The sequence below is a fragment of the Hibiscus syriacus genome, unplaced genomic scaffold (genome assembly GCF_006381635.1).
Source record: "Hibiscus syriacus cultivar Baekdansim isolate YM2019G1 unplaced genomic scaffold, ASM638163v2 tig00111798_pilon, whole genome shotgun sequence".
Taxonomy (NCBI): domain Eukaryota; kingdom Viridiplantae; phylum Streptophyta; class Magnoliopsida; order Malvales; family Malvaceae; genus Hibiscus; species Hibiscus syriacus.
Window position 1 is genome coordinate 201,526 of NW_024063182.1, and position 25,830 is coordinate 227,355.

The 25,830-nt window shown below is 37.2% G+C and overlaps 3 protein-coding genes and 1 pseudogene across 3 annotated transcripts; 1 reads left to right on the forward strand and 3 right to left on the reverse strand.

Annotated features, from left to right (window-relative positions):
- The first annotated feature begins 1,619 nt into the window (after window positions 1–1,619).
- LOC120170906 (probable protein S-acyltransferase 22) lies at window positions 1,620–5,763 on the forward strand. The gene is made up of 9 exons (XM_039178748.1): window positions 1,620–2,133; window positions 2,218–2,331; window positions 3,076–3,480; window positions 3,585–3,653; window positions 3,742–3,813; window positions 4,019–4,147; window positions 4,330–4,410; window positions 4,536–4,724; window positions 4,845–5,763. Exons 1-9 carry the CDS (start codon window positions 2,092–2,094, stop codon window positions 5,622–5,624), a joined length of 1,881 nt encoding a protein of 626 aa, XP_039034679.1. The 5' UTR covers window positions 1,620–2,091; the 3' UTR covers window positions 5,625–5,763.
- A 303-nt stretch (window positions 5,764–6,066) lies between these two features.
- LOC120170924 lies at window positions 6,067–7,074 on the reverse strand. The gene has a single exon (XM_039178762.1). The coding sequence runs from the start codon at window positions 7,072–7,074 to the stop codon at window positions 6,067–6,069; it is 1,008 nt and encodes a 335-aa protein (XP_039034693.1).
- A 7,950-nt stretch (window positions 7,075–15,024) lies between these two features.
- Window positions 15,025–18,470, reverse strand: LOC120170925 (annotated as a pseudogene).
- Window positions 18,471–20,004: 1,534 nt separating this feature from the next.
- On the reverse strand, window positions 20,005–25,776 carry LOC120170901 (CSC1-like protein At1g69450). Its single transcript, XM_039178743.1, has 11 exons — window positions 25,698–25,776; window positions 24,737–25,067; window positions 24,220–24,375; window positions 23,908–23,971; window positions 23,451–23,660; window positions 23,021–23,203; window positions 22,552–22,850; window positions 21,816–22,092; window positions 21,055–21,330; window positions 20,403–20,636; window positions 20,005–20,312 (listed from the first exon to the last, which is right to left on the reverse strand). The coding sequence occupies exons 2-11, from the start codon at window positions 25,015–25,017 to the stop codon at window positions 20,145–20,147; spliced, it is 2,148 nt and encodes a 715-aa protein (XP_039034674.1). The 5' UTR covers window positions 25,018–25,067; window positions 25,698–25,776; the 3' UTR covers window positions 20,005–20,144.
- Window positions 25,777–25,830: the final 54 nt, after the last annotated feature.

Below are 25,830 nucleotides of genomic sequence, written 5' to 3' on the forward strand. Positions count from 1 at the left end.
AAAAAACAACATATGTATAACAAAAGCAAATAGAATATATATTTTAACAAATGCAAGCTTGTGAAGTTTACTCACATTAATAGTTCAACAGCAGTTTGTAGATAGAGCCAAGATTTTTCATCTTTGGGCATAGATGAGTCCATTTCTTTCCCTTTTGTAAATTCAATATTGCCAAGATGCAAAATTGCAGCAACCACTCGAAATATTACTTCCTGGACAGTGGTGGGGACAAAATATCAAAGCATTGAAGCACAGTGTGCCTTCCATTTGGTCTGTCCATATGCCATTATTTGTCAACCAAATACACAAAGACAAATACACAAAAAACAGAGAAACCACCCAAAGCTAAAGACAAAATGAGGGCACCCTATAAAGACAGAGACATACCCTAAACATGGCGAAAATAAACTCCGAGTGGAGGGAGCAAAATTGTGATGGAGTGAGGGACGCAAAATATCGACTAGACTGTGAGCCGAGGATGATGCAGAGGCAGAGTCTTTGGGTTGTGAGTGAGGGGTTGTGCTCGAGGGGATGAGAAGAGATGGTGTAAATTGGGAATGAACGAAAGTGGGCTAGGGTTTCAATTTTTGGCCAGGGAGTGAGCGTGAGCCAAGAAAATGGTTTCATTTTTTATTGAACTTGAAATAGTGTTGTTCTGCGCAGGGAGATAGCCATTCATTTTAAGAGACTATCGGTTCGGTTCGGTTTGGATCGATTTCAGATTTACAAACCGAAATCGAATCGAACCAATCGATTTTAAAAAAAAAAAAAACACACTAAATCAGTTTCAGTTTTTTTTCGGTTATCAATTTTTTGGATCAGTTTTCGGTTATTTTTTGGATCGGATTGGATCTGAACACCCTATCTGCCGTTAACTTTTTAACAGTATTATGATATGGAACAGGAATCAAAATGATATCGTTTTGAAAAAACTCAAATACACTCCAAAACAACGTCATTTTGATGAGTAAAATACAAGAGAGTAAAGTTCAATGACTCATGGTGTAATTTACCTTTTTTATTCTCTTCTTCATTTTCTCTCCATCGGCCACCACGTCATTTTCATTATGACCACCATCGACCGTCGTAGATGGTGGTCGTTCGACACCAAATTTCATGAGTCGATTCATCTCGACCCCTTGAGTCCGAATATTGTGGTAGTTTCACAGGAAAATGTCCCAAAACCCGTAAATTTGGACTGAAATATTTTCGTTTTCTCGCTTTCAATCTCAAATTTATGGTCTTCGGATCAAGTTCCGATAAAATGGAAGTCATATTCGAATTCAAGGCGTCGAGACGAAGCGACCCCATCCCATTTTAGGACCAAATGGCCATCATGTATGACGGTCAACGGTGGCCGGCAATGACATCCGACCACCTTCTAATTTTTTGTTATTTTATATTAAAAAAAAATATCATTTCATCAAGCGGTTAGAGAGAAAATGGGTAGTGAGCTAAATGATTCAATGTGTAAAGTTCAGTGAACAAAATAGAAAAATTAATGGTTGGGTGAGGAAAATAAGAGTGAGAGTATAGTTTGGTGAGGAGCAGTGTAATTTACTCAAAAAAAAAGAAGTCCTTGTTTATATTACAGACCAAAGCTGTGAGTTTGGAGCCAGATGCGAGCCAGATCTTATGGCCAAGCAAAGAGCTTTACAGAAGAAACCAAGAAGATACCCAAGCCACAGACTTATTAGCCCCCTCCTTGTGTTTTTTGCTGTCGTTTCTCTTTCATTGCATGAGAGGCAGGGCTATGATTGAGTGAACCAGACAAAGGGTTTCCCTCACCTGTCCCCAAACCTATCTACTTCAGCTTCCTTGTTCTTTTTTCTTTTTTACACTTTACAGTTTTTTTAAATTTTTTACTAGACTCGTGAAAGTTAAAAAAAAAAAGTAAGGGTAATGCTGCTTTTGTTTGCTTGGGTGGTCTAGTGAAATGAGTGATCTTTATTTTCCCCAGAAAGTGAGGGAAAGTGTGAAAAACTAAGAGGGGAAAAAAACCCAGCTGATTTTGGCTTCCACTCCTTTTCCATTCTCTTCCTTCTCTGCTTTGTTGTACTTTTGCTAGAGCTGTAGCATTTTGAATAGGAAATGAGGAAACATGGATGGGAGCTTCCCTATCATCCACTCCAGGTGTTTGTTTTTTCTGTCTCTTTGTTGTTTCTAATTCTGGGAAATTAGCAAAGTTTTCATCTCTTTTTACTTATCTTTGTAAAGGTGGTGGCCGTTTCTGTGTTCTTGGCACTTGGATTTGCTTTCTACGTGTTCTTTGCTCCTTTTGTTGGGAAGGAGATGTTTCAATACATTGTGATGGGAATCTATACTCCTCTTGTAAGTCATTTTAACAAGATTTTCAACATTTTTCTTTCACTTATTGTTATTGTGACTGAGATCTATGTTTTCTTTGCCTGCTGGTATCTGATTCATGTATTTTCCCTCTAAAATGTTGAATTGTGAGCTGCTAAAACTGTTAATCACAGCAACCACAGAGATCTGAAACTTTAAGACCCTTTATATCATAATTTACATGAACAGGTTTCCAGTAAGTGCTGATAGTAGTAAAAGAGTGTGTTTAATGTGGTGTAATAGCATATGACCTAATCGAGTCTAGCTCCGGAGATTCCGTGGCAGAGATGCGAATTGGATGGTTCGAAGCTAGTTAACTTTTCTTTTTAACACTAATGATCCGTTGTTTAAAGTATGTCTTGGCACTTCAGATGATTGCAAATGGTAAGTCAGACTCGAACCGTGGGCTTTAAGATAGCGCTTTTTAGTTTAAAACTAGTTTATGGTTTGGAATGCATTCATGGAGGTCGTGAAATATGCTAACGATTTCGGTGTTAAGTATGCATGGTTTAGTCATTTCTCTAGTCTTGTCTGCAAGTCCTACCTAACCCTATAATTCCATGGAAGTGTTCATGGTTGAGTCGTTTCTTAAGTCTTATCTGTACACAGTCTACTCTAAGTATGCAATGTTGAGTCATTTCCCGAGTCTTGTCGACAAGTAATGCTGTATGTAATAGCAAGATGAGCCCTTATCACCTTGGAGCTTTAGTGACTATTTTTTCCTTTTAGATTACGTGTTGCTTTGGCCTATATATTTGGTGTGCGGCAGCTGATCCTGCGGATCCTGGAGTTTTCAAGTCGAAAAAGTATCTCAAAATTCCTGAAAATAGGAAGTGTTCCGGCCCAAAGGATTCTAAATTTGTTGGGGATTCAACTACGTCCTTGCATGAAGACACCACTACTTCAGCTGCAGGAAAAACTCTGGAAAAGGATGCTGCAACTGCGAATGAAACCTTAGAAGACACACATGTTGAAATCGAGAGAAACAAGGCTTTGTCGAAACAATCATCTCGTTTCCTGGGGATTTTCTTTCCTTGTGCTTTTATCTGCAAATGTTGTAGCTCGAACGGAGGATCTTCTGAACAGCAGATGAACGAAGATGGGATGTTCTATTGCAGTTTGTGTGAAGTCGAGGTAAAGAAGCATTTGGCTTCTTCTAAATTCTATCATTTGCTTTTTGTCCTTTATCCGATGAATAATTACGTTGCTTTAGTTTATAAGTTCATTATTCTTGCCAGGTTTTCAAATATAGCAAGCACTGCAGAGTCTGCGACAAATGTGTCAACCGTTTCGATCATCATTGCAGGGTATTGCGGGATCTTCATTAGCCGGATGATTTATCCACTTCATCAATGATTCTGCTAATGCTTGCTTTTGTTCACCTGTGTTTTTTAGTGGCTCAACAATTGCATCGGACAAAGGAACTACCGACAATTTTTCACTCTCATGGCTTCTGCTCTTCTATTGGTAAGCTTGTTACTCTTCTTCACCATTTGTATCAAAGCCCAAATTCATGAATAATACCTGTGCCATATGGCATCATGAGTGATCCCTCAGTTTCCAGAAACGAAAAACCCCCCGGAGTAAACCTTTTATTTTCTAGCCATTTTCATTTTAACTGAATATTGACAGGTATGTACATGATTTGTCCACTTTGGACTTGAGATTGCAGCTTATTCTACAGTGGTCAACCGGAATACTTGTACTTGTATGCTGTTTCATCGATCAGAAGCAGTTTTCTGCGGATATTTCAACAAAGTTAGGAAGCAGTTTCTCTTTGGTTCCATTCGTTATCGTGGTTGTAAGTGTTGCGTCAATATTAATGTTAATCTTTGTTCCCCAGTACCGTTGACTGCTATGCAATACCAATTCTGAAGTCTTATTATTTTTGGGCTTTATGAGATTCATCAAACGAATCTATAACTATTAGCATATTTGAATTCAAAACATTAAGCTAAGCAGTAAAATTTCTTACTTTTACAGGCATTGTGCACTGTTTTGGCTATGGTTGCTACGTTACCTATTGCACAGCTTTTCTTCTTTCACATTCTACTCGTGAAGAAGGCAAGTCTTTCGACCTTTTCCCCCATACTACGTGAAGGATGTTTTCGTTTCAATACTCTATTTTCTTCGTAAGTCGAATCGTAACGAGTATAAAGCTAATTTGATGGTTCTTGAATGTGTTTCAGGGAATCAGCACATACGATTATATAATAGCTTTACGAGAGCAGGAGCAAGAGCAACAAGGTGTTGGTGGTCACCAGAGTCAGCAAATGTCCCCAGCTAGCTCGCTTACTGGATTAAGTAGTGCTAGTTCCTTTTCTACTTTTCATAGGGGTGCATGGTGTACACCTCCACGGCTTTTCCTCGAAGATCAGGTGATTTTAACAAACTGTTTCTTGTCAAGAATTAATATGGATATCGAATTTTATGTTATATAAAATAGTTTACTTTTAGCTGAATCACTGAATCCGAGTGCTGTTTGTATCTTCGCCTAGTTTGATGTTGTTCCTCCCGATACTGGATCCGTGAGTTCATATGGGAAAAAGATGGTAGGGGAGGAACCTATTAAGAAGAAGAACCCGGGAGCTGTTAAGATCAGTCCATGGACATTGGCACGGTTAAATGCAGAAGATGTTTCGAAAGCTGCGGCTGAAGCAAGGAAAAAGTCCAAAATCCTGCAGCCCGTAGTGAGACATGAAGCCCCTTCGGGGCTAGAAGCGGGAAGCAGCTTTGGAAGCAGTGGTCGACAAGTGTTCTCGAGAGCTGATAGCAGAAGGCGAGCATCCAAGCGGGTTCGTCTCCCAGCAGACCTACCCTTGGAGTCCTTAACGAGCATTTCCTCTAAAGCTACCGATAAAGGTTTCAACGACACATTGTGTAGTTTGGCACCTCTTCAACTGGAAGCACGAAGCGCTTTCCAAACCAGCCGAGCAATGTCAAGCTATCCTGGGATCGTTGCCTCTTCTCCCGAGAGCAGTCTAGACTCGCCAGATATTCATCCATTTCGGGTCTCCTCATCGGGAGCTGAAGAATCAAGACGACTAACAGGTTTACCTGCCGTCAATATGGCTGCTCCCAAGGGATTTCATTTGTCGAGGTCTACTAGTGATGGGTATGAAGCATCGGGCGGGGAAGATAGTGATCAAGTTCCTTCGAGAATTATACAGAGATCAACAAACTGGAGCAATGTTCTTTTCGATCCTGAACAGGATGAGAGTATTGTTAAACTAAAAGCACCATCATCATCCAGCCAAGCTAATATTAGAATTCTGTGACCAATTGTGATCAATGAAGCCGGTTGATTTCGGTTATGAAAGTTCATTCTTTGATTTATGACTGTAAAGGGCAACACTGATTTCCATCAGAGGCAAGACTAGCTACCGACACATCGAAGAGTTAGTCGTTCGGTACTTGCATATGGGATGACAGAAGGTTTTCGATATGTACTTCGCTGTAACACTCCATTGTACTTACTATTGAACATTTCTAAGCTTCTGGTAAAAAAATGTGCAAATGTTTCAGTATGTGTTCAGTTTTCTTACAGAAGCAAAGAGAATCATCATTAACAAACTGAACAACGTATGCCTTTTCATGAATTCTTACAAATCTGAAGCATTTGTTTTACAAGTTCACACAACTTTCTTACAGAACGGTAAACAAAACAGCAACAACGAAACATAAACGTAACTATAGAATCTCCTGATTTTTTCATAAAGCTTAAACGATTGAAACAACATGAGGAGCTTTTCCATCATCAAAAGGCAAGCTTACATACTCTCCTGCAAATTGTTCAGCAAGCTCTCCCTGTAGAGCCTTGGAATATACATAGAAAACTGTACACGCAGCCAAACTATAAAGCAAAAGCACCATGTAGAAGGCGGTAGTGGCGACAATATTCAAAATAAAGTCCCAACTTTTCCAGTCATCACCAGCTGAATCACCAGATATCATAATTGATTGCAATATATTGATAGAAATGAAAAAGCCAAAAAACAGTAAAATCTTAAAAGCAACCCCTTTCATTCCTTTAACTAAAATTTGACTTCGTTTTAAAGGTTCAATTCCCCAGCTTGATTCAACTACGACAATAACATAAGCAAAAGTCCAGTTCACTCTTAAATAAAGCGAAATAGACGTGAGGATGATCAGATAAGCAAGACAAAGGAGGATTAAGAAAGATGAAGAGTGATGAACTTGGAAGCCTAAAATTTGGGTTGTTTTGAGTAAAGCAAAAAAGACTAAACCAAGAATCAAATTGATCCCAGAAACGATAAGGGATTCTACAAAGGCAGTTGAGATGAGAGGGAAGAAGGAAGTGGAAGCTTCTTTAATGGCGGATAGAAGCTTGACGGGTTGACCGTAAAAGCCGTGGAAAACGCTGTGAGTGATGGAACCGACGGCGAAGATAGAGAAGAAGGAGAGGATGAGGGTGTAAATGAGAATGGAGATGAAGGGTCTAATCGGGTAGAAGAAGATGGGGGGATTTTGTTGATATATAAAAGGGTAGACGGATAAGAAGAAAGAGAAAGGGAGGAGGAAGAGGACTGAGAGAGCTTGGAAGTGCCAGGTGTGGGCTCTGAATATGCGCCTAGATTCGGATAAGATGGTTCGGAGGCCGATGTTTGACGGCGGAGGTGGTGGCGCTGCCATGGCGGAAGAAGGAGGAGATGATTGTTTGTGGCAAAGCAAATAAAAGATGGTTTTGTCTTTATACTGCCTTTCCATTGGAAAATTGGCTTTGAGAAAAGTCAGATTCCATGCATTCAACGTAGGATAGAAGTCAGGAATCAGGATACGCCATTACTGGCCCACTTAACAATATTTATTACGTTGAGGGTCTAACTCTACTCTCAGTCCCTATACTCTTTAATTATTTGAAATTTAACCTCACTTTTATTTTTAGGAATTTAATTATAGCTTCTATTAAACTAGATAACATGACATTATTCTAACAATTATTTGAAACATTGTCAACATCTTTTTACGAAAATAGTCTAATTTCATGTATTCCCTTTTCAACTTTAATAATTAATGGTTTATATTATAAATAACTACTTAAAATATATCATTTTTTCAGCTAAGTATCTCAAGTAAGTTTTGGTCAAAATAAGTATTTAAATTTATCTTTTTAATCAAAATAGGTACCTAAAGTATTTATTTTTTTATCTAAATTATAAAAAATTAACACGTGACATTAATTAAATAATACTTTAGGTAATTATCAAGATATAGAGGGATCATTAGAATTAAAGTATGAGTTGATTCCTATTAGCATTTTGTTACTTGATTTTTTTTGTTTAATCCGTCAGAAAAGCTCATAGCGTGTACAACTATTGAATCATTTATAAGTTTATTTATCGACTCATTTATAAATTATAAACTCGTTTATAAAAATCATAATTTATGTCTCCAGGCCTTGTATTTTTCGAATATTTAAAATTGAACTTCTTTATTTGAATTTACACAATTTTCTCTGAAAAAGAAAAATCACCTAGAAAAAACAAGTATGCAATCTCCATCACTCATAAAACCATTCCTAAAAGATACGTCAATTGTCCGCGTCCTCGTCCTCCCGCACGATGTCATCTTCTCCGACGACTCATTCGATTAACATTTTATTAATTTCTTACAAATCCGAAGCAATTTCGTTTTACATTTGTCCACACATCTGTCTTTTCACAGACATAAAGTAAAACCAGAAGACAATAAACAAAACATAAATGAAACTGGAAATTCTCCAGTTCTTCATCAAAGCTTAAACGTTTGAAACAACTCGATCAGGGACTTTCCGATCATCAAAAGTCGTCAAACTTACCTACTCTTCAGGAATGTCGAGCCTTGGCATACATATAGAAAACTGAGTTTATAACCAAATTATGAAACAAAAACATGTAGTACGAGGAAGCGGGAATGGTGACAATCTGTATAAGAGATGTCCAAAATTTCAATGTATCACCGGCAAAATCAACCGATCTTAACATTGAGCTCCAGGCACCGAGCCAACAGAAGATGCTCAAAACCAATTCAATCTTGAAAGCAACCCCTTTCATTCCTTTAACCAGAATTTGACTTCGTTTCAAAGGCTCAAGTCCCCGGCTTGATTCAACCACGACGATGACATGACATAAGCAAATATCCAGTTCACTTGTAAATTAATAAACCACGATGAACATGAGGATGATCACGTAAGCAAGACAAAGGAGAATGAAATAAGGTGAAGAGTGATCAACTTGGAGGCCTACAAGTTGGGTTGCCTTGAGTAATGAGAAAAAGGCCAAACCAAGAACTAAACCGATCCCAGAAATGATAAGCTGGGTTACAAGCCAAGTTGAGAGGAGGGGGAAGAAGGAAGTGAAAGCTGCCTTGATAGAGGATTAAAGCTTGAAGGGTCGACCGTGAAAGCTGTGGAAAACGCTGTAAGTGACGGAACCGGAGGCGAAGAGAGAGATGTTAGGAAAATAAATCGAGTACAAGTAATTTCCTTATAACCAGATTAGTGAGAATGCGAAATAAAAGCGGAAAAATAATACCCGAAAATTGATAACGGAGTTCAGCCAATTGTGCTTACGTCTCCGGGCTGCTGCAGATCTTTTACTAAGAGAGAAAATTTACAGGTGTTTACAAAACACTCACTACTCACAAGAAAGCTCTCTAGTATAGGAAGAAAGAAATGTTTTTGGGATGATTTTGAAGCTAAATGGGTAAGGGTATTTATAGTAGAAACTTAGGGACTAATCTTTGAAAATACCCTAAAGTGCAATGACTAAAGTGAATTTACCCATTCATATTTTCAACAAACATCTACCAAAATTTTACCAAACTTTGAAAAACATTTTTCAAAGAAACATTTACCAAACTTTGAAAAAACATTTTCCAAAGTTGGTTGCCAAACTTTGAAACTTTTAACAATCTCCCACTTGAAGACTGATTTTAATATGTCTTCACACCTCGATCAATGCAGCAGCATGTCTGGTCTTGTTATTCTAGCATGCCAACTGAAGCTGAACACAACTTCAGTTTGTCCGTAGTCACCGTCTTTGTCAACATGTCTGCCGGATTTTGAGCTCCACTAATCTTTTCAAGTTTCAAAATCCCATCTTCCAGAAGAGACCGGATAAAATGATATCTCAATTGTATGTGCTTTGTCCTGGAATGAAAAGACGGATTCTTTGCTAGATGGATAGCACTTTGACTGTCGCAATACAAGATATTGTTTTCTTGTTTCTTGCCTAACTCTTCCAAGAAACTTTGGAGCCAAACCATCTCCTTGCTGGCTTCCGTAACAGCGACATATTCTGCTTCAGTTGTGGAGAGAGCAACTATCTTCTGTAGTTGAGAAACCCAACTCACTGCAGTTCCTCCTAGAGTATAGACATACCCTGTAGTGCTCCTTCTGATGTCGACATTTCCGGCTAAGTCAGCATCTACATAGCCTGTCAGTATCATATCTCCACCTTTGAAACAAAGTGCTTTGTTTGTGGTACCCCGAAGATATCTGAGGATCCATTTGACTGCTTCCCAGTGTACCTTGCCCGGATTATTCATGTACCTGCTAACAGCTCCCACTGCATGAGCAATATCTGGTCTGGTACAAACCATGGCATACATCAGACTTCCAATTGCTGAGGCATACGGCACCTTCACCATGTGTGCATGTTCTTCCTCTGTCTTTGGTGATTGGTCTTTGGAGAGTCTGAAATGAACACCTAAAGGTGTACTTACTGGTTTAGCATCTTGCATGTTGAACCTGGAGAGTACTTTGTTGATGTACTCAGCCTGCGATAACATCAAAGTCCCCGACTTTGTGTCTCTATTGATCCTCATCCCAAGAATCTGCTTTGCAGCGCCCAGATCCTTCATAGCAAACTGCTTCGACAATTTTTGCTTCAAGTTTATGATCTCTTGCATGTCTGAGCCTGCAACGAGCATGTCATCAACGTACAATAATAAAATAATGAAGCTGTTGTCGAACCTCTTGATGTAGCAACAATGATCTGCTTGGCATCTGATAAAACCACTGCTACTCATGAAGCTATCGAACTTCTTGTACCACTGTCTAGGAGCTTGTTTTAAACCATACAAGCTCTTCTTCAACCTGCATACCAGGTTTTTCTTGTCTGCCTCTATGAAGCCTTCTGGCTGCCTCATATAGATTTCTTCCTCCAAATCACCATGAAGGAAAGCTGTCTTTACGTCTAACTGCTCAAGATGTAAATTCTCTGCAGCTACAATTTTCAACACCAGTCTGATTGTAGACAATTTTACGACTGGAGAGAAAATTTCATTGTAGTCAATACCTTCTTTTTGCTGAAAGCCTTTGACAACCAATCTTGCTTTGTAGCGTTTGCTCCCATCGTGCTCTTCTTTGATTCTGTAAATCCACTTGTTGTGGAGCGCTTTCTTGCCTGGTGGTAATTCAGCTAATTCCCATGTCTGATTTGACATAAGCGAGTCCATCTCATCTTTCATGGAAGACTCCCACTTGACTGAATCCTCCACTTGCATTGCTTCATCATAGCACTCTGGTTCACCATTGTCAGTCAGCAACAAGTAGTGTAAAGAAGGAGAATACCGTTGGGTTGGTTTAGGAATTCTGGAGGAGCGTCTCAGTTCTGGTGTGCCTGGTTCTTCTTGAACTGCTTCAGGATTGATCTGAACATCATTTCCAGAAATCTCCTCGAACTCAGCAAATTCCTTTGTTTCAGCTTCGGTATTACTTGATTCTGCGGTTGATCTATCTTTGTACATCACATTTTCATTGAAAATGACGTCTCTGCTTCTGATGATCTTCAGATTTTCATAGTCCCAAAACCGGTAACCGAACTCATCACCGCCATAACCAACAAAGGCACATTTGTTGGACTTAGCATCAAGCTTACTTCTTTCAGCAGAGTCTATGTGTACATAAGAAATACAACCAAACACTCTTAAGTGTGAAAGGTTTATTTCTTTCTTGCTCCAAACTTCCTCTGGTATTCTGCCATCCAAAGGAACTGAGGGCCCACGGTTGATCAAGTAAGCTGCAGTGTTGATTGCTTCAGCCCATAGAAATTTGGGCAAGCCGGCATGTATCCTCATACTTCTGGCACGTTCATTCAGAGTTCTGTTCATGCGCTCTGCTACACCATTATGTTGCGGTGTCTTGGGAACTGTTGTCTCCATCTTGATCCCATTGTTTGCACAGAAATCTCTGAATCTACTGTCTCTGTACTCTCCTCCATTGTCAGACCTCAACCGCTTGACTTTCAAACCAGTCTCATTTTCCACCATGGCCTTCCATTTTCTGAAGGTATCAAAGACTTCTGATTTCTTCTTCAGAAAATAAACCCACACCTTCCTTGTTGAATCATCGATGAAGGTGACATAATATAGTGAGCCTGCAAGAGATGGAACTGGGGATGGTCCCCATACATCAGTATGAATCAATTCTAACCTTTCTGTCTTGGGTGTCTTGCCAATCTTTGCAAAACTGACTTTCTTTTGTTTGCCAAAGATGCAATCCTCGCATAGTCCGACATCTACATTCTTTAGATCCGGCAGCTTCCCTTTTGACAAAAGTGTCTTCATCCCTTTCTCGCTCATATGGCCGAGCCTTTGGTGCCATAGGTTTGATTTTCCATCAGCATCTGCTACTGCAATGATATTCTCTAAATTGGAGGTTACATAGAGAGTACCAGTCTTCTTACCACGAGCAATGACGAGTGCTCCTTTGGTAATCTTCCATTCACAGCCTGAAAAGGTTGTGCTATATCCTTCTCCATCAAGCTGTCCAACAGAAATCAGATTTCTTTTGAGGCCAGGAATATGTCTCACTCCTGTCAGCTTCCAGGTGGTCTGGTTTGGCAACTTTAATCGGATGTCTCCTTTTCCGACGATCTTTAAGGTTTCATCATCAGCAAGATGAACCTTCCCAAAATCACCACTGACATAGTTCTCCATGATTTCTTGGCATGGGGTGGAGTGGAAAGATGCCCCTGAATCCAAGATCCATGATTCAATCGGACTGTTGACGCTTAGAATCATGGCATCACCTGTCTCCTCTGTCACGTTGGCAGATTCCTGTGCACCGGTATCTTTCTTCAGTGCTCGGCAATCTCTTTTAAAGTGACCTTTCTTGCCACAATTATAACAGGTAAAATCTTTCTTTCCCGTTCTAGATTTTTCCCGTCTGGATTTTGATCTGCCACGATTTGAATATCTTTCTGAAGTTCTTCCTCTAGACTCCGTGTGCAAGGCTGAGGAGGTTGATGCTTCACCCGATTCTCTCCGTCGAATTTCTTCACTCAGTACCAGATCCCGAACATCGTCAAATTTTAATTTGCTGTTTCCCGACGAACTGCTGACTGCTGTAACAGTAGCATTCCAACTGTCTGGTAGAGATGATAAGAGAATTAAAGCTCGAACTTCATCATCGAACTCAATTTCCACTGAACTCAACTGGGTTGTGATTGTGTTGAGTTCATTTAGGTGTTGTGCCACCGATGCCCTTTCCGTCATCCGTAAATTGAATAATCGCCTCATCAAATGAACTTTGTTTGAGGCCGATGGCTTCTCGTACATACTGGAGAGAGCCGCCATAAGACCCGCCGTGGTCTTTTCCTTTGCTATGTTAAAAGCAACATTGCGGGATAACGTCAGTCGGATAACTCCGAGGGCTTGTCTGTCGAGAAGAGCCCAATCTTCATCCTTCATGCCCTCTGGTTGCTTTCCTGAGAGAGGTTGATATAGATTTTTCTGGTACAAAAAATCTTCAATCTGCATCTTCCAAAAGCCAAAGTCCGCACCATCGAACTTTTCAATTTTCACCTTCCCTTCGTCTGCAGCCATCGCTCCCACTCGAATCTGGCTTCGTTTGGATCGTTTCTGACAATTCTTGCGAATCACTGTGTATTAGAACACCACCGTCGACAAACTCGTATCGCCGACCGAATTTCACTATTCACGAAATTCACTATTCACGTGAATAGTAATGAATAGTAACCTCGCAGAAAATTTGACAAAATTCACAACCAAAAGCTCTGATTACCAGTTGTTAGGAAAATAAATCGAGTACAAGTAATTTCCTTATAACCAGATTAGTGAGAATGCGAAATAAAAGCGGAAAAATAATACCCGAAAATTGATAACGGAGTTCAGCCAATTGTGCTTACGTCTCCGGGCTGCTGCAGATCTTTTACTAAGAGAGAAAATTTACAGGTGTTTACAAAACACTCACTACTCACAAGAAAGCTCTCTAGTATAGGAAGAAAGAAATGTTTTTGGGATGATTTTGAAGCTAAATGGGTAAGGGTATTTATAGTAGAAACTTAGGGACTAATCTTTGAAAATACCCTAAAGTGCAATGACTAAAGTGAATTTACCCATTCATATTTTCAACAAACATCTACCAAAATTTTACCAAACTTTGAAAAACATTTTTCAAAGAAACATTTACCAAACTTTGAAAAAACATTTTCCAAAGTTGGTTGCCAAACTTTGAAACTTTTAACAAGAGAGGATAGAGATGGTGAGGGTGTAAAGGAGATTAGAGATGAGGGTTTTGATGGGGTAGATTTAATAGTAGGTTGTGTAAGAGACGGGGAGAGAGAGGAATAGGAGTGTATTGAAGTGGCGGAATTCGGCGCGGAGTACACGTTGCTTTCGGATCGGATGGGCAGGAGGTTGATGTTTGACGGCGATTTTGACATAGCTCAAGGAGGAGGAGATGATTATGGCCAAGCAAATGAGAAGCATGATTTGTCTTTATAATGTATGGAAGATATGGTCCGGGGAAAAGTCTGATTGGATTGTTTCAACTTAGGTGGGTCTCGGATAGTAGGAGATGTAGTAATCTTTGTAACTGTTGAGAGATTGCTGGTTTTTTAGGAGTTTGATACATAATATCGAGAGAGTTAGGTTAGATCTACGTGAACAAGAAAATTAATTCGAGAAGGTGAGGTTTTAATCCGTCTTAGAGATAAAGAGAGGATTTCAAGCGACTAAAAAGGATAGTATTCAATCGATAAACTAGGGTCACTGTTTATGTTAAGAGGTATTGTCGTGACAATAGTTGTATTAGATTTCTTACTAGAGATAATTTAGGAACATTTTAGTAAATCCTGTCGGGTAATATTTATCGCTATAGCAAATCCAACCCAAATACTCCATCAGAAATCTGATTGTGTGAGGTTGTTAGTGTATATTCAGAACTCGAACATTTATTCGTCTTAACAACTTTTATTTACTCGCTCTTGCAAATAATTTTGCCTTAACAATTTTTATTTGTTATTTACTCTTACATATTTTTCTTGTCACGACAAAAATTATTTGCTCACTTCACTTGATACAATTCTTGCCTCAACAAATTTTTTCATCTGTTCATACCATATGATATAGCTCTTTCTTCATTTGTTTATATCATTAAATTTAGGCGTTTATAATTAGTTAGTGACATTTATTTCTAACTGTAACAATTATTAAAGAATTTCTCAATCTCTGTGGAGACGATATTAACTTACTATTCTATTACTTACATCGATTTTGTATATTTACACAAATTTACGTGCCACACTATACACATTTACACTTCAACCTGATTGCCCTTGCCGATAAAATTGTTTAAATGCTTAGAAGCATGCACTAAGAGAACACAATGAAGAAATCTAATGAATCTTCCCCAAACTGCAGGCTGTAGCATTACCCTGTAGGACCTGCTGGTCCCCTCACGATTCGATCGATCGTGGCTTTCCCTTCTTTCTGTGTCTGAGAACCCATTCTAAGAATTCTTGCAGTCTGATCATCAGAAAGCATTCCAAGAAACTTCTGTCCTTCACAAATCATACAAAGCTCCATTGGAAGGTAGCATGGTTTGCTCCTACTGATCTGCAAGCATGGCAAATTCCGGAATTGTATATAGTAATTATAGTGATCCTTGAAGTACTGCAGAAGCTTCAAATTCTTCCCATCCCTGTCTGCAAAGTAAAGGTTTTCGGTAGCTTCTTCTGTTAAGCCGTAAACTCGATATCTCTGGACCGTTTCTCTATGGCAAACGAAAACTCGGATATTCTTCAATGCCTTCTCCACTTCTTTCCTTTCTTCATTGGATAAGCTCCTCGTCTTCCTTTGAGTAAGGTCTCCAAGTCGATACGCTTCTGCAAGTAAGGGATTACTCCAATACTCTCATGGAAGGCAGTGATGGAGGGATCGACATTGAGAACAAGTCCTTGTGTCCGTCGAAGACTCTGAAAGAAACCTCTGCATCCGATATCTCCTCCTCCGATTTCCTTAGTACCTGCCATCAAGGATGCACGGGGACGGCAAACTTGTGCCGTTTCACGTACCCGATACGTCTCCGGTACGGGGACGACTGGGGTACGTACCGGGAACATGCCACAGTGGCAGGGTACGGCTGAACGACGCCGGGAACGTTTCACCGAGTCCTGGGGACGACATGTGACTTTCACATGCGTCCCCAGGATATTTTCGTCATTTTACAATAAAAAAAACAAGAAAAGCATAACCTAATTGGAGGTTGGAGCTTTCTGCAATAATACAAAACCTAGTATTGGAGCTTTCGGCAGCAATTACTTCTGTTTCTTGAGCTTTTCAACAACAATCGGTCGTAACTGCTTCTGCTTCTTTTATCAACCAAGTACACTGTTGGGATAAACTTAAACAAGTCAGATTTTTCTGCTGCTCTTTTGCTGTAAGTATTTCAAGATCTAGTTGTATCTTTTTTGTGCTAATATCTTCAGACTTCAGTTGGGTTCTCAAGTGCTGCATCATGAGCTATTAGTGATAAGGCAATTTGGAATCCAATTTTGTTGCATTATGTTATTGTTCTCCATAAACAATATTCACCCTCAAATGGTCGCTACGAAAAACTTAAAAAAGGAATTCATAACTTTTTCTTTTTTAATATTTTAGTTTCAAGGAGATTTAGAACTTAGAAATATTTTCTGTTTCGTTTTCACTTTAACAACATGCTTATTCTGAAGATATAAATTACGGATAGAATTTATAAATATTCATGACTCACGAGCCTGAAAAATGGTTGCTCACCACAATATTACGTATTAAAGAACTGAACGATGGAGCATATATATAATTATAAATATATGTGTATGTATTAGAGCTATCCAGATTCTATTTTTTTATAACTTTTGATGTAATGTCTTGTATAACTTCAAGGTTACACGACTACTCATTAAAAACACTGTGAGTGTCATAGATAAAAAAATGGCCTTCAGAACACGCATGGTTATATGTATTTCAACTTCAGAGATACAATCTTTACAAAGTCTAATATTAGACATAGATTCTCGTGGCTTTATATGTGTTTCCCGTTAGCATTTAAGTCCCATAATATTAGACATATTATTATTTAATACGTAAATTATATAAAATAAATTTTACATGAGTTATTTAATAGTAGTTTATATATAATTTATATTCGCATATCTTTTCGTCTTTTATATCTGTCTTTTATATTTGTATGCTTTGTTTTTAATTACATTCAATTGATGCATGATATTTAAACTCATTTAATTTTTTTATGTAAACAGGTTAATTTAGTATAAATATGACATCTCAAAGTGGTAGTGGGACTGGAAGTAATAGTGGGAGCGAGTCAATTTCAACGTCCCAAAATGATAATTTATCTCCATTGTGAAATTATGTGACAAAGATAGAAAAGCGAGGGACTGTTGGAGGAACTTGAAATTTTCGTTGCAACATTTACGGCGAAACTCGTAATGGAAGCTATACTAGGATAAAGACACATTTGCTTCAAATTTCAAGTGAAGGAGTTACAATTTGCAAAAAAATAATTAGAAATCAAAAACTTGAAATGGTAAGATTGGTAGAAGAGTGGGAGAATAGAAAGAAACAAGAAGTAACAATCTAATATTGTTGTTTGAGTCTTGATATTTGATATTATTTATAATTTTTTTATATATTTATAATTTTAAAATTATTTTATATGCCCGTTCCCATACCCTATAATTTTCAAAATTATCGTTTTCCGTCCCCGTGCAACATAGCCTGCCATCGAACTCTAATAAAATATCTACGTACAGATATACACTTCTCCATTGGACTCTCCCTTCATTGCTTATGTAGCTACTCAAATTCTTTCCATCAACTTTGGAGACATGCCTGATATTAACTCGAAACACTTTGAGCTGAGTCCGGTTCTGTTGGAAGCCGTTCGTTTCTCCGAGAGGAAAAACTGAATTCGCAGTGGGAATCGGAAGACTAACAAAGAACTCGAGATTATCGCTTTCTAATTCAATAGGGCTATATAAATTCTTTCTACCATCATATGCTGGATGAGCACCAGAAAACAAACCAGAGTTTGTTTCCACCAGCTTCTGTTTGATCATTCTAGCAACATACTTAGAAGGATTTGGAGATTTCTCAACATTGTAATGGTAAATTTTCAGAGAAAGATCAATTTTACAAGGAAATGGTTGGCAAGGAGAGAAATTACTGGCCCTTCTACACCACCAGGATCTGGTCTCTTTACAGCCACTAGTGCTGCGTTTTCAGTACTAGTACTCAACTTTCTTCCATCGCATACTTTAGATGGCAAAACTTTCCTCCATTGAAGCCCCTCTGGAGCTGCTGAAATTTATTAAGATAGACAAGTGAAGGACTTGAATGTAAATACTTGTACACGAAGTTTAAACAAAAGAATATCTAAATCATTTCCAGCTATAAAGTATTCATTTTCGCATTGAACTTCAAATGGAAAGGCCAAAAAAAGGAAAGAAATGGAACATAACAAAAAAGATTCTTTTTTTTTCAATCTTTAGAGTCGCCTGGTGGTGTCATTGATAGAACTGGGAATTGGGTATCAGAGATAGAAGAGGTAGCAAAAGGAAGACCATAAGCCTCACTTGAAAGATTCTTCGGCAAGTGGGGTATTGTTCGAAAGGTTTGGTTCTGAAAGAGAGGTGGGGTTAAAGCAAGCTGCAAAGGTATCGGAGGAGACAAAGAAGCAGGATAGTAATAGTAGCCATGGAAGTGATGAGTTGAGTATTGCAGCAATGGATGCTCATGAGGGTTGTTTATCAAGCCTTTGAAAGCCCTGGGTTTGGTGTTGCATTTTTTGCTCCATGATGCTCTCCTGTTTCTTCCATTGCTTGGTTCAGTTGGTTTCATGAGAAAGCTTGCTTCTTGATGATGATGATGATGATGGAATTGGGAACAGCTGGGAGCTTGGGTTTAAAAAGGAAGTGAAAAGGGAATAACAAAAACAAAAAAAAAGGTAAAAAGACTATTTGGCCATTTGTATTTGTACGGAAGGATCAAAGAGCATTTGCAGAGATTAATGCTACTGATATTATACTCTTAAATAAACCCATTGACTACCTATCACACACATTAAGCTATGCTACTCTCTCTAGTCTAGCACTCTAGCTACTCCTTTCTCGTTTTAGCTTCTATTAATATATAAATATATATTTTATCACGGTCTAATCTAATACGTCTTAGGAATATAATCCAAAATTATATTTAAATATTAAAAACGTAGAATGTCCAATTGTGTGATCAACTTGGCGTGGGGTCACTTGTACACGCCACTCGCTAGCAGATCAATCATCATATTTTTAATCTTGCATTCTTGTCTTTGGATATAATGCCATGGGAATACATTTGTGCAAAAGTATAGTAAGTTATAATTTATAGTAAATTAAAATTAATCATATGATTTTGATAGATTATTTTTTTATATAATTTTACCAATCCTCTATTACGATAATTGACAATTTTTATATGTTTTAAGTATGACAAAAAATAAAGAAAAATTGTATAATATTGATCTATCTGTAGAAGAAAGTTTATATATGTGTGTTTTTAAAGAAATCATGTCAAATCATACGATGAAAATTTGATCTCTTAACTGGAAATGCACATTTAAAATAGAATGAGTATAAAATATCATCAAAAAGTTAGGATATTACAAGTATTTGAATTTTTTTAATTAATCACTCGTATCCGATTTATTGAAAAAATAATTAAGTACATCTAATTAAAGTTTAAACTTCTTTTACACCTATTTAAGTTCATTCCATTAGATAAAATGGTAATATTATATAATTTATCAATAAGATTTGATGATCAAAATTGATCAAAATTTTAACTAATATTATATAATTTATCAATTTAAAGAACTAATTTTTTTTTAAAGAAATAGATCTCATTAAAAACTCCTCTTAACTAACACCAAAGTGTTGAACCTACGAAAAAAAAAAGTGGCCAAACTATATAAATGAAATAACCTTACATCATTCGCCATTTTTGAAGAGATAATCTCCGGATAAATTGAGTGAAAAATAATGACGGCAAAGATTTAATGGCCCATGTAGCTAAACTATCTGCAACGGTGTTATATGACCTTTGAACTAAAGGAATATAAAAACTTGGGAACATTATTTTCAAGTACTAGGATTTGGACACACTTATGCCCATTATAATAAATACTAAACCTATTGGAAGTGCATAGTATGAAGACCCATACAATTTCATTTTCACAACGTAATTTATTTCAAGGAATAATTACATATATTAGACATCTTTCTGTAGAGCTTTTGATTGAATCATGTCAAAGAAATATTTAATGACAAAACTAGGTTTGTTAACATGAAATTTTGGGGGACAAAGTTTGGAAGGTTTATGAATAAATAAATCATGATTAATTTACATGCTAATATACACAAGTAACATGTATGTTAATGATGACACAAACAAACATAAGTTCCAAACACACATTTTCTCATACACCTTTGATAGCTAATGTTGAAAACCATACCTTAACGTAGAACTTGAGCAGAAGATATAAGAGGGCTCCTAAGACTGTCAGGGTTTGAAGAAAACTCAATTGGTAGCAAGGCTGGGTCCTGATAGGCAGTCACTAAGTTCTCATAGAATTCTGTCATATTCGGATCATGCCGGTCCTCCCTGTCTCTCTTTATCAAAACCTGAGAGATTTTAAATCCGAGCCAAGATCACGATCTCGAGGATTCATGGTACGATTGCGTAACTTACGAATGGCATGTGGAGATACTTACCTCTGCAGGGTAAGCAATGAAATTCGGCAAGAAACGTTTCCTGCAGTACTCGTTGAAGAGAAGTGTGAGGATAGGGAGAGGGATAACCAAAGTGGATGCTAATGAGAGTTTCTTCAGTGTGAAGATTCCAAATGCAATGGCTTGCATGAGTAAGAGAGAGAATATCATTGAATTGTGCACAATGGGCCAAAACTTCCCTGCCGTCTCATACTTTGGTGCATATACATTAATGAACTGCAAAATAATTTGCCAAAGATTAAAGCAAGTTGCCCAGACTTGATACCAGAAATTCAAACCTACGAGCTTGTGGAAGCTTCATATATTGTAATTTTCAATCACCAACTCAAACTTCATAACTTCATCGCACAAAGATGAGGTAATATGTATCTGATATGGATATGTTCGAATATAATGCATGTACATTTTTTATCTCCTTGATAATCTTATAAATATCCAGTCGTCTGCAATCTACTAATAGAAGTGTCCTACAGTGGTAGGACCTTATATTAATACTAAAGTAGTTTCTTTAGATCCATGTCAACTTATCCAGATGTGCTAGTTCATTGTAAAGAAACTCGCTTGAAATGACTTACTTGAAGATGACAATTAGAGATCGTAGGTAAAAAAAATGGAGCACAGATAGGGAACTAACCTGGTTGCGGTAGATGATATAAGCAAGACAGAGGTACACCAAGAGGAATGGCAGAATTAATGGTGCAAGGAAGAAATATGTAATTCCAAGAAGTCCAAAGAAAAGAATTCTCGGAATTTCTCGGTGGTATGGAACAGATGGAACTTCAAACTCTTCATCTGAGCAACAGCTGAAAGGTTTTTTTATTAAACTCCACATAAGAGGGAATAAGCGAAAAAGTTCTGATGAAGTGCTCGTCCATCCGGATGTCACAACATAAGCAATGAAAAAAGATGCCTACAAAAAGAATTATAGCAGTGTCATTCATGGATGATGTTTTATAATATTATACTAGTCAACCAAATTAGAAACTTATCATAGCAACAAGCAACAACATCTATTTGCTGAAAGTCAAAAAAGCTCAGAACTTTAACTAGCAACTAGCAAAATTAACATACATGATAAGTTGAATTAGTTATGGATAGCATTTCGTAACAGAAATGAACAGAGAGCTGTAAGATTATATCCCGGTAATGTATCAAATTTTCATCTACAACATTTGCCTTTAAATTGGATTTGATAGTATTAAAGTTGTAATGAATCAGCATTATACAAGCAAGTAGCAAGTTCGCCAGCGGATTAAGTTAAAGAAATTATTCAGATATTTCTTCCGCATTAGTTATGCCTCTATGAACCACTAGAGAAAGAATCTCATTCCCCTTTTCCCCTATTAAATTGAATAAAATTAGTCGAAGAAGTTTGGCAGGAAAATGTGTTCTCACCTGTGCAGGAACAGCAACGCCGAGCCTGGCAGGAATATTCTTGGGATCAAGGAATATAAAAACCTGATATAAAACTGATCCAGAAAATACAGTTGCAAAAAATATGTTCCATATCGTGAACCAGAGCACTTTGTTACATGCACTCTTCTCAATTTCACTGTGGCATATGTATCCTTGAATGGAGGAAAGGAACTCCATTATTGGAGGCACAATCGTGAGAAACAACTGAAGAATAAGGCTGGGAAGGTACCCCGTAACTACCTCACTGACAAATGTTCTGCAAACATAACGCATAGTAATCCAACTTTTTGTTACCAAGAAAATGAAAAATATGGATAAATAACATGAAAATGCTCAGGTATCATACATTTTCCACACGAACTATAATATGATGAAATATTTATATCAAAAGCAACAAATTTAATATAATTGGTAGTTACTCTGCAATCTTCTATTTAAAAATTCCAATGATCTAGCTCTGGTTGATATTATAAATTGAAGCAACAGAAATACCACATCAAGATGTGCTCAACTTCACTATTATTTATTTCTCAGATATTTTTTATCTCCTTTATGAGAAAAGGAGAGATATAGTTTGGTAGAATATTGGAAGAGTTTTCCATGAATTTTAAAGGCCAGAGCTTTGGCAGCAACACAAACATACAGCAGACAAAGAAGATAAACAACAGGAATGATGCTGAAATGAAATAAGCTGGAGCTTTTAATCTACACTTACACGGTTAGAATGCTTTTCAAGAACGGAAACCAAATTTCCAACTGATTTAGGTTAGTAAGACCTTGCACAACCAGAACAGGGATAAGAAATAGAATTGTCAGGAGTATACATGCAACAACAACAGCAATTTTAGAAAGCCATCTTTTCATGAATGTTGATGAGAAAAAGGGCCAGTAGACATCATGTGGTTCAGGAGCTAGCTCTGTGACCCACTCGGTTGGGTTTGTCGATTGTTGCATGTGGAAGGCAACTGCTGCACCATACCTAGACTTGAAAGAGACAAAAGCTGCTCGAAGTTCCTTTTTCATTGCACAAGAAATCATCAATAGGATGCTCCATTCACCACAAAATAATTTAAAACCAACTTAATTGCAAAGATAAGCTTTAATTTAGAATGCTAGACAAGATCTTGAGAAAAGTTGGAAAATATAACAAACAGAAAGGAAAAAAAGCAGGTACAAACACGTACTTCTGCTGCCAGTGAAACTTCAGATCGCTCTAATCTCATATTCTCCTCTATGTCTTCTAATTTCTTTCCATAATGATCCACCAGGTCAACCTTCTTCCCAAACAACCCAACATGTCCATGCTTCTGCTGACTGGATTCTGATTGCAAGTGTGTAAGCCTTTTACACAATTTTTTTGCATCCTTCTGGAAGGGATTAAAAAAGTAATAAAATAACAGCTAAAAGAAGACTGGATTCACTTTAGTACCACCAGCATACACTTAAACATACAAAGAAACAAATCCACAGGCTTAAGATGAAAATATTGCTTATTTATGTTAATTGATCACACATAAAAAAAGAAATAAAAGAAGAACCAAAGAGAAAATATAAAAATGGGTAAATCAGAACTAGAAGCTTAAAGAACTGAAAACATTAAAATTAATTGCTTACAATGAGACTTGGCAGTTTACTTGACTGATGAACAACCATATGTGAAAGGTATGTAGAAGGATGGTATTCCAGGAAAAACCTTTCAACACTCTCTCTCACACTATTCCCAGCAGAAACAGGGATACTGCGCACCAATATTGTGAACTGATGAGGCTGAGGTTTAGTTGAGTGAAAAAAATCAATCCTTTTTGCAGTTATATATTTAAATTCCTGCAGAAAAATCACTACTTAGTACCCAGTTCAATATACTCGCTTAAATAGCTAAAACATCATTTACAAGTAAAGGAAAATAATGATCAATAACACAAGCTAAGTTCTTCGCATCCCTGTGACATTGAGATAGATAATACACTGTTCAAACAAACATAAGACTTGAAATTTCATATAATAGACTAAGGACTTTGATGCAGTTGAAATCTGTTAATCGAGTTTCTTTGGTGAGTAGAACTAGACTTACATAGTAGAGCAGATAGCAAAGGAATGCAGTAACAAGATACACAGCACTAAAGTGAGCCCATAACCTGCCAAAAATGATAAAACTAATAAATTCCGTTTACACTTGACTAGGCCCTAATCATATGATAAAGCTAAAACCTCTCAGTTCTAACAGATAATCACCAGTTCTTTAAGACTTAAGAATATAAAACATGATCTCTCTATGACATTACTTATCTCTATTTTTGAAGGTATTCATCTATTTCACTAAGTCAAGTAGACATGCAGAATCAACATTCAATCAAGTGAAGAATAATTTTAAACTAGAGCTTACCTTTTTGAGCCTCTTCTTAGATTTGAAATGGTAAACACATCCAAAGAATTATTTGACAAATCAGCAAAATCAATATCCTGAAGCTGATCTCCAGAGCAATTTACTGGGAGAAGAACAAATATACCAATAACCCCAGCAAACAAAAATACTTTCAAACTGCAGTATCAAGAGAAAATAAACAAACACAAGGTTGAGTCAGAAAGGCACTCCATAAAACCTTACAAAAATGCTAATATAAAGTATCAAGGAAAACTTAAAGATCAAGTAGTGCATGCATACAGCTGAAAGGAAAGGAAAAGAAAATAAAAGAAATATGAGAAGTTTAAGGATTGAATTTATTTGCACTTAAACAATCAATCTTTTGTTACCATCCATTCTGCAATCTCTCTCTCTCTGTCACACACATGATAACCCAAGATCTCTTAATTGATTACTTATGAAGCTGCAGAAATCACAGTATATCCAATGATTTTCTTCTTGACAGTTGCATACACTTCCTTACGTAAGAATCACTTACCTAAATGTTATAATACGCATAAAGACGACAGCATCTAAGCCGGACATTGACAAGAGGTCCTCTTCAGATGGCTTCCATGCCCTTTTTACCCAGCCAGTAGATGGTATTAACCTTTCTAAGTTAAAAGAACTTCTCAGCTTAGATTTCCCTTCAGCCATCAAGCGTGGTATATAAACTTCATAATTACTAGGCTGTTTCCTCAAAATTGAATACAGTGTGAAGAATAATACACAAAGTCCAGAATTTATTCCCACAGATGTAAGTAGAGCAGATACAAGCATTTCTTCAGAGCAATATCAAACCCTTCAAAAAGATGGCTTATAAATCAAAACTGCAACAGCAAGAATGAAATTTAATCAATTACTGTTACACAGCAAAATAAAACTATTTCAGGAATAAAAAAAACATTTCCAAAACAATTTATCCATCATAAGCTTATAAGGTAGTCTGCAGGATTTCGCTGCATAAATGCACAAATGCTGATTCGTAAGAGAAAAAAATAGACTAATACATGATTTCAATAAGTCAAGAACAATTTCAATGCTTAATATATGTATCAAAATGAGAGGAACTCTTGAATAACTTGTATCTAAAAGCTAATTAGTAATTTTAATTCAGCCAATATTCCTTTATACAATTATCAGACGGCACTGCCAAATTTTCTATATTTCTCATTCCCGGATCTACTACTTCCTAAAATGCCACCAGACAACATTTTGATCCAAAAACAAATGATCGAAGGATCATAAAACCGCGGAAAGCGATTCAAGTTAGAAATGGAGCAACTATTCAGCTAAAACAGCTAAGAATCGTAAATATACAAACTGTAAAATAAAAGGAACAACAATTTGCGATAACTTCACTGCACTACTTGCTGCAGCTCTAAGATAAAGTAAAACAGAGACAAATTTAATTTTAAAATTTTCAAACTCAGCAATCACTGCGAAGAAAAAAAAAAAACCTTTTTCTGGTACGGTTTGGACTGTTGAGAGATTGAATCGAACGAAACAAGAAGAGTCTTGAAGAAAATTGAGGCGAAAAAATCTCAACACCATTAACACATAGGACGATAGACCGGAGCTTTCTAGTTGCAG

Excerpts from the sequence above, each read along its gene's own strand:
- LOC120170906 (XM_039178748.1), top strand. The coding sequence starts at position 2,092 with ATGAGGAAACATGGATGGGAGCTTCCCTATCATCCACTCCAG. Across the intron at positions 3,481-3,584 it reads GCAGTTTGTGTGAAGTCGAG|GTTTTCAAATATAGCAAGCA; the intron begins GTAAAGAAGCAT and ends TATTCTTGCCAG. Across the intron at positions 4,148-4,329 it reads TTCCATTCGTTATCGTGGTT|GCATTGTGCACTGTTTTGGC; the intron begins GTAAGTGTTGCG and ends TTACTTTTACAG.
- LOC120170924 (XM_039178762.1), bottom strand. The coding sequence starts at position 7,074 with ATGGAAAGGCAGTATAAAGACAAAACCATCTTTTATTTGCTTTGCCAC.
- LOC120170901 (XM_039178743.1), bottom strand. The coding sequence starts at position 25,017 with ATGCTTGTATCTGCTCTACTTACATCTGTGGGAATAAATTCTGGACTT. Across the intron at positions 23,661-23,907 it reads TTTGCTATCTGCTCTACTAT|GAATTTAAATATATAACTGC; the intron begins GTAAGTCTAGTT and ends ATTTTTCTGCAG. Across the intron at positions 22,851-23,020 it reads AAGTTTCACTGGCAGCAGAA|GAACTTCGAGCAGCTTTTGT; the intron begins GTACGTGTTTGT and ends GCAATGAAAAAG.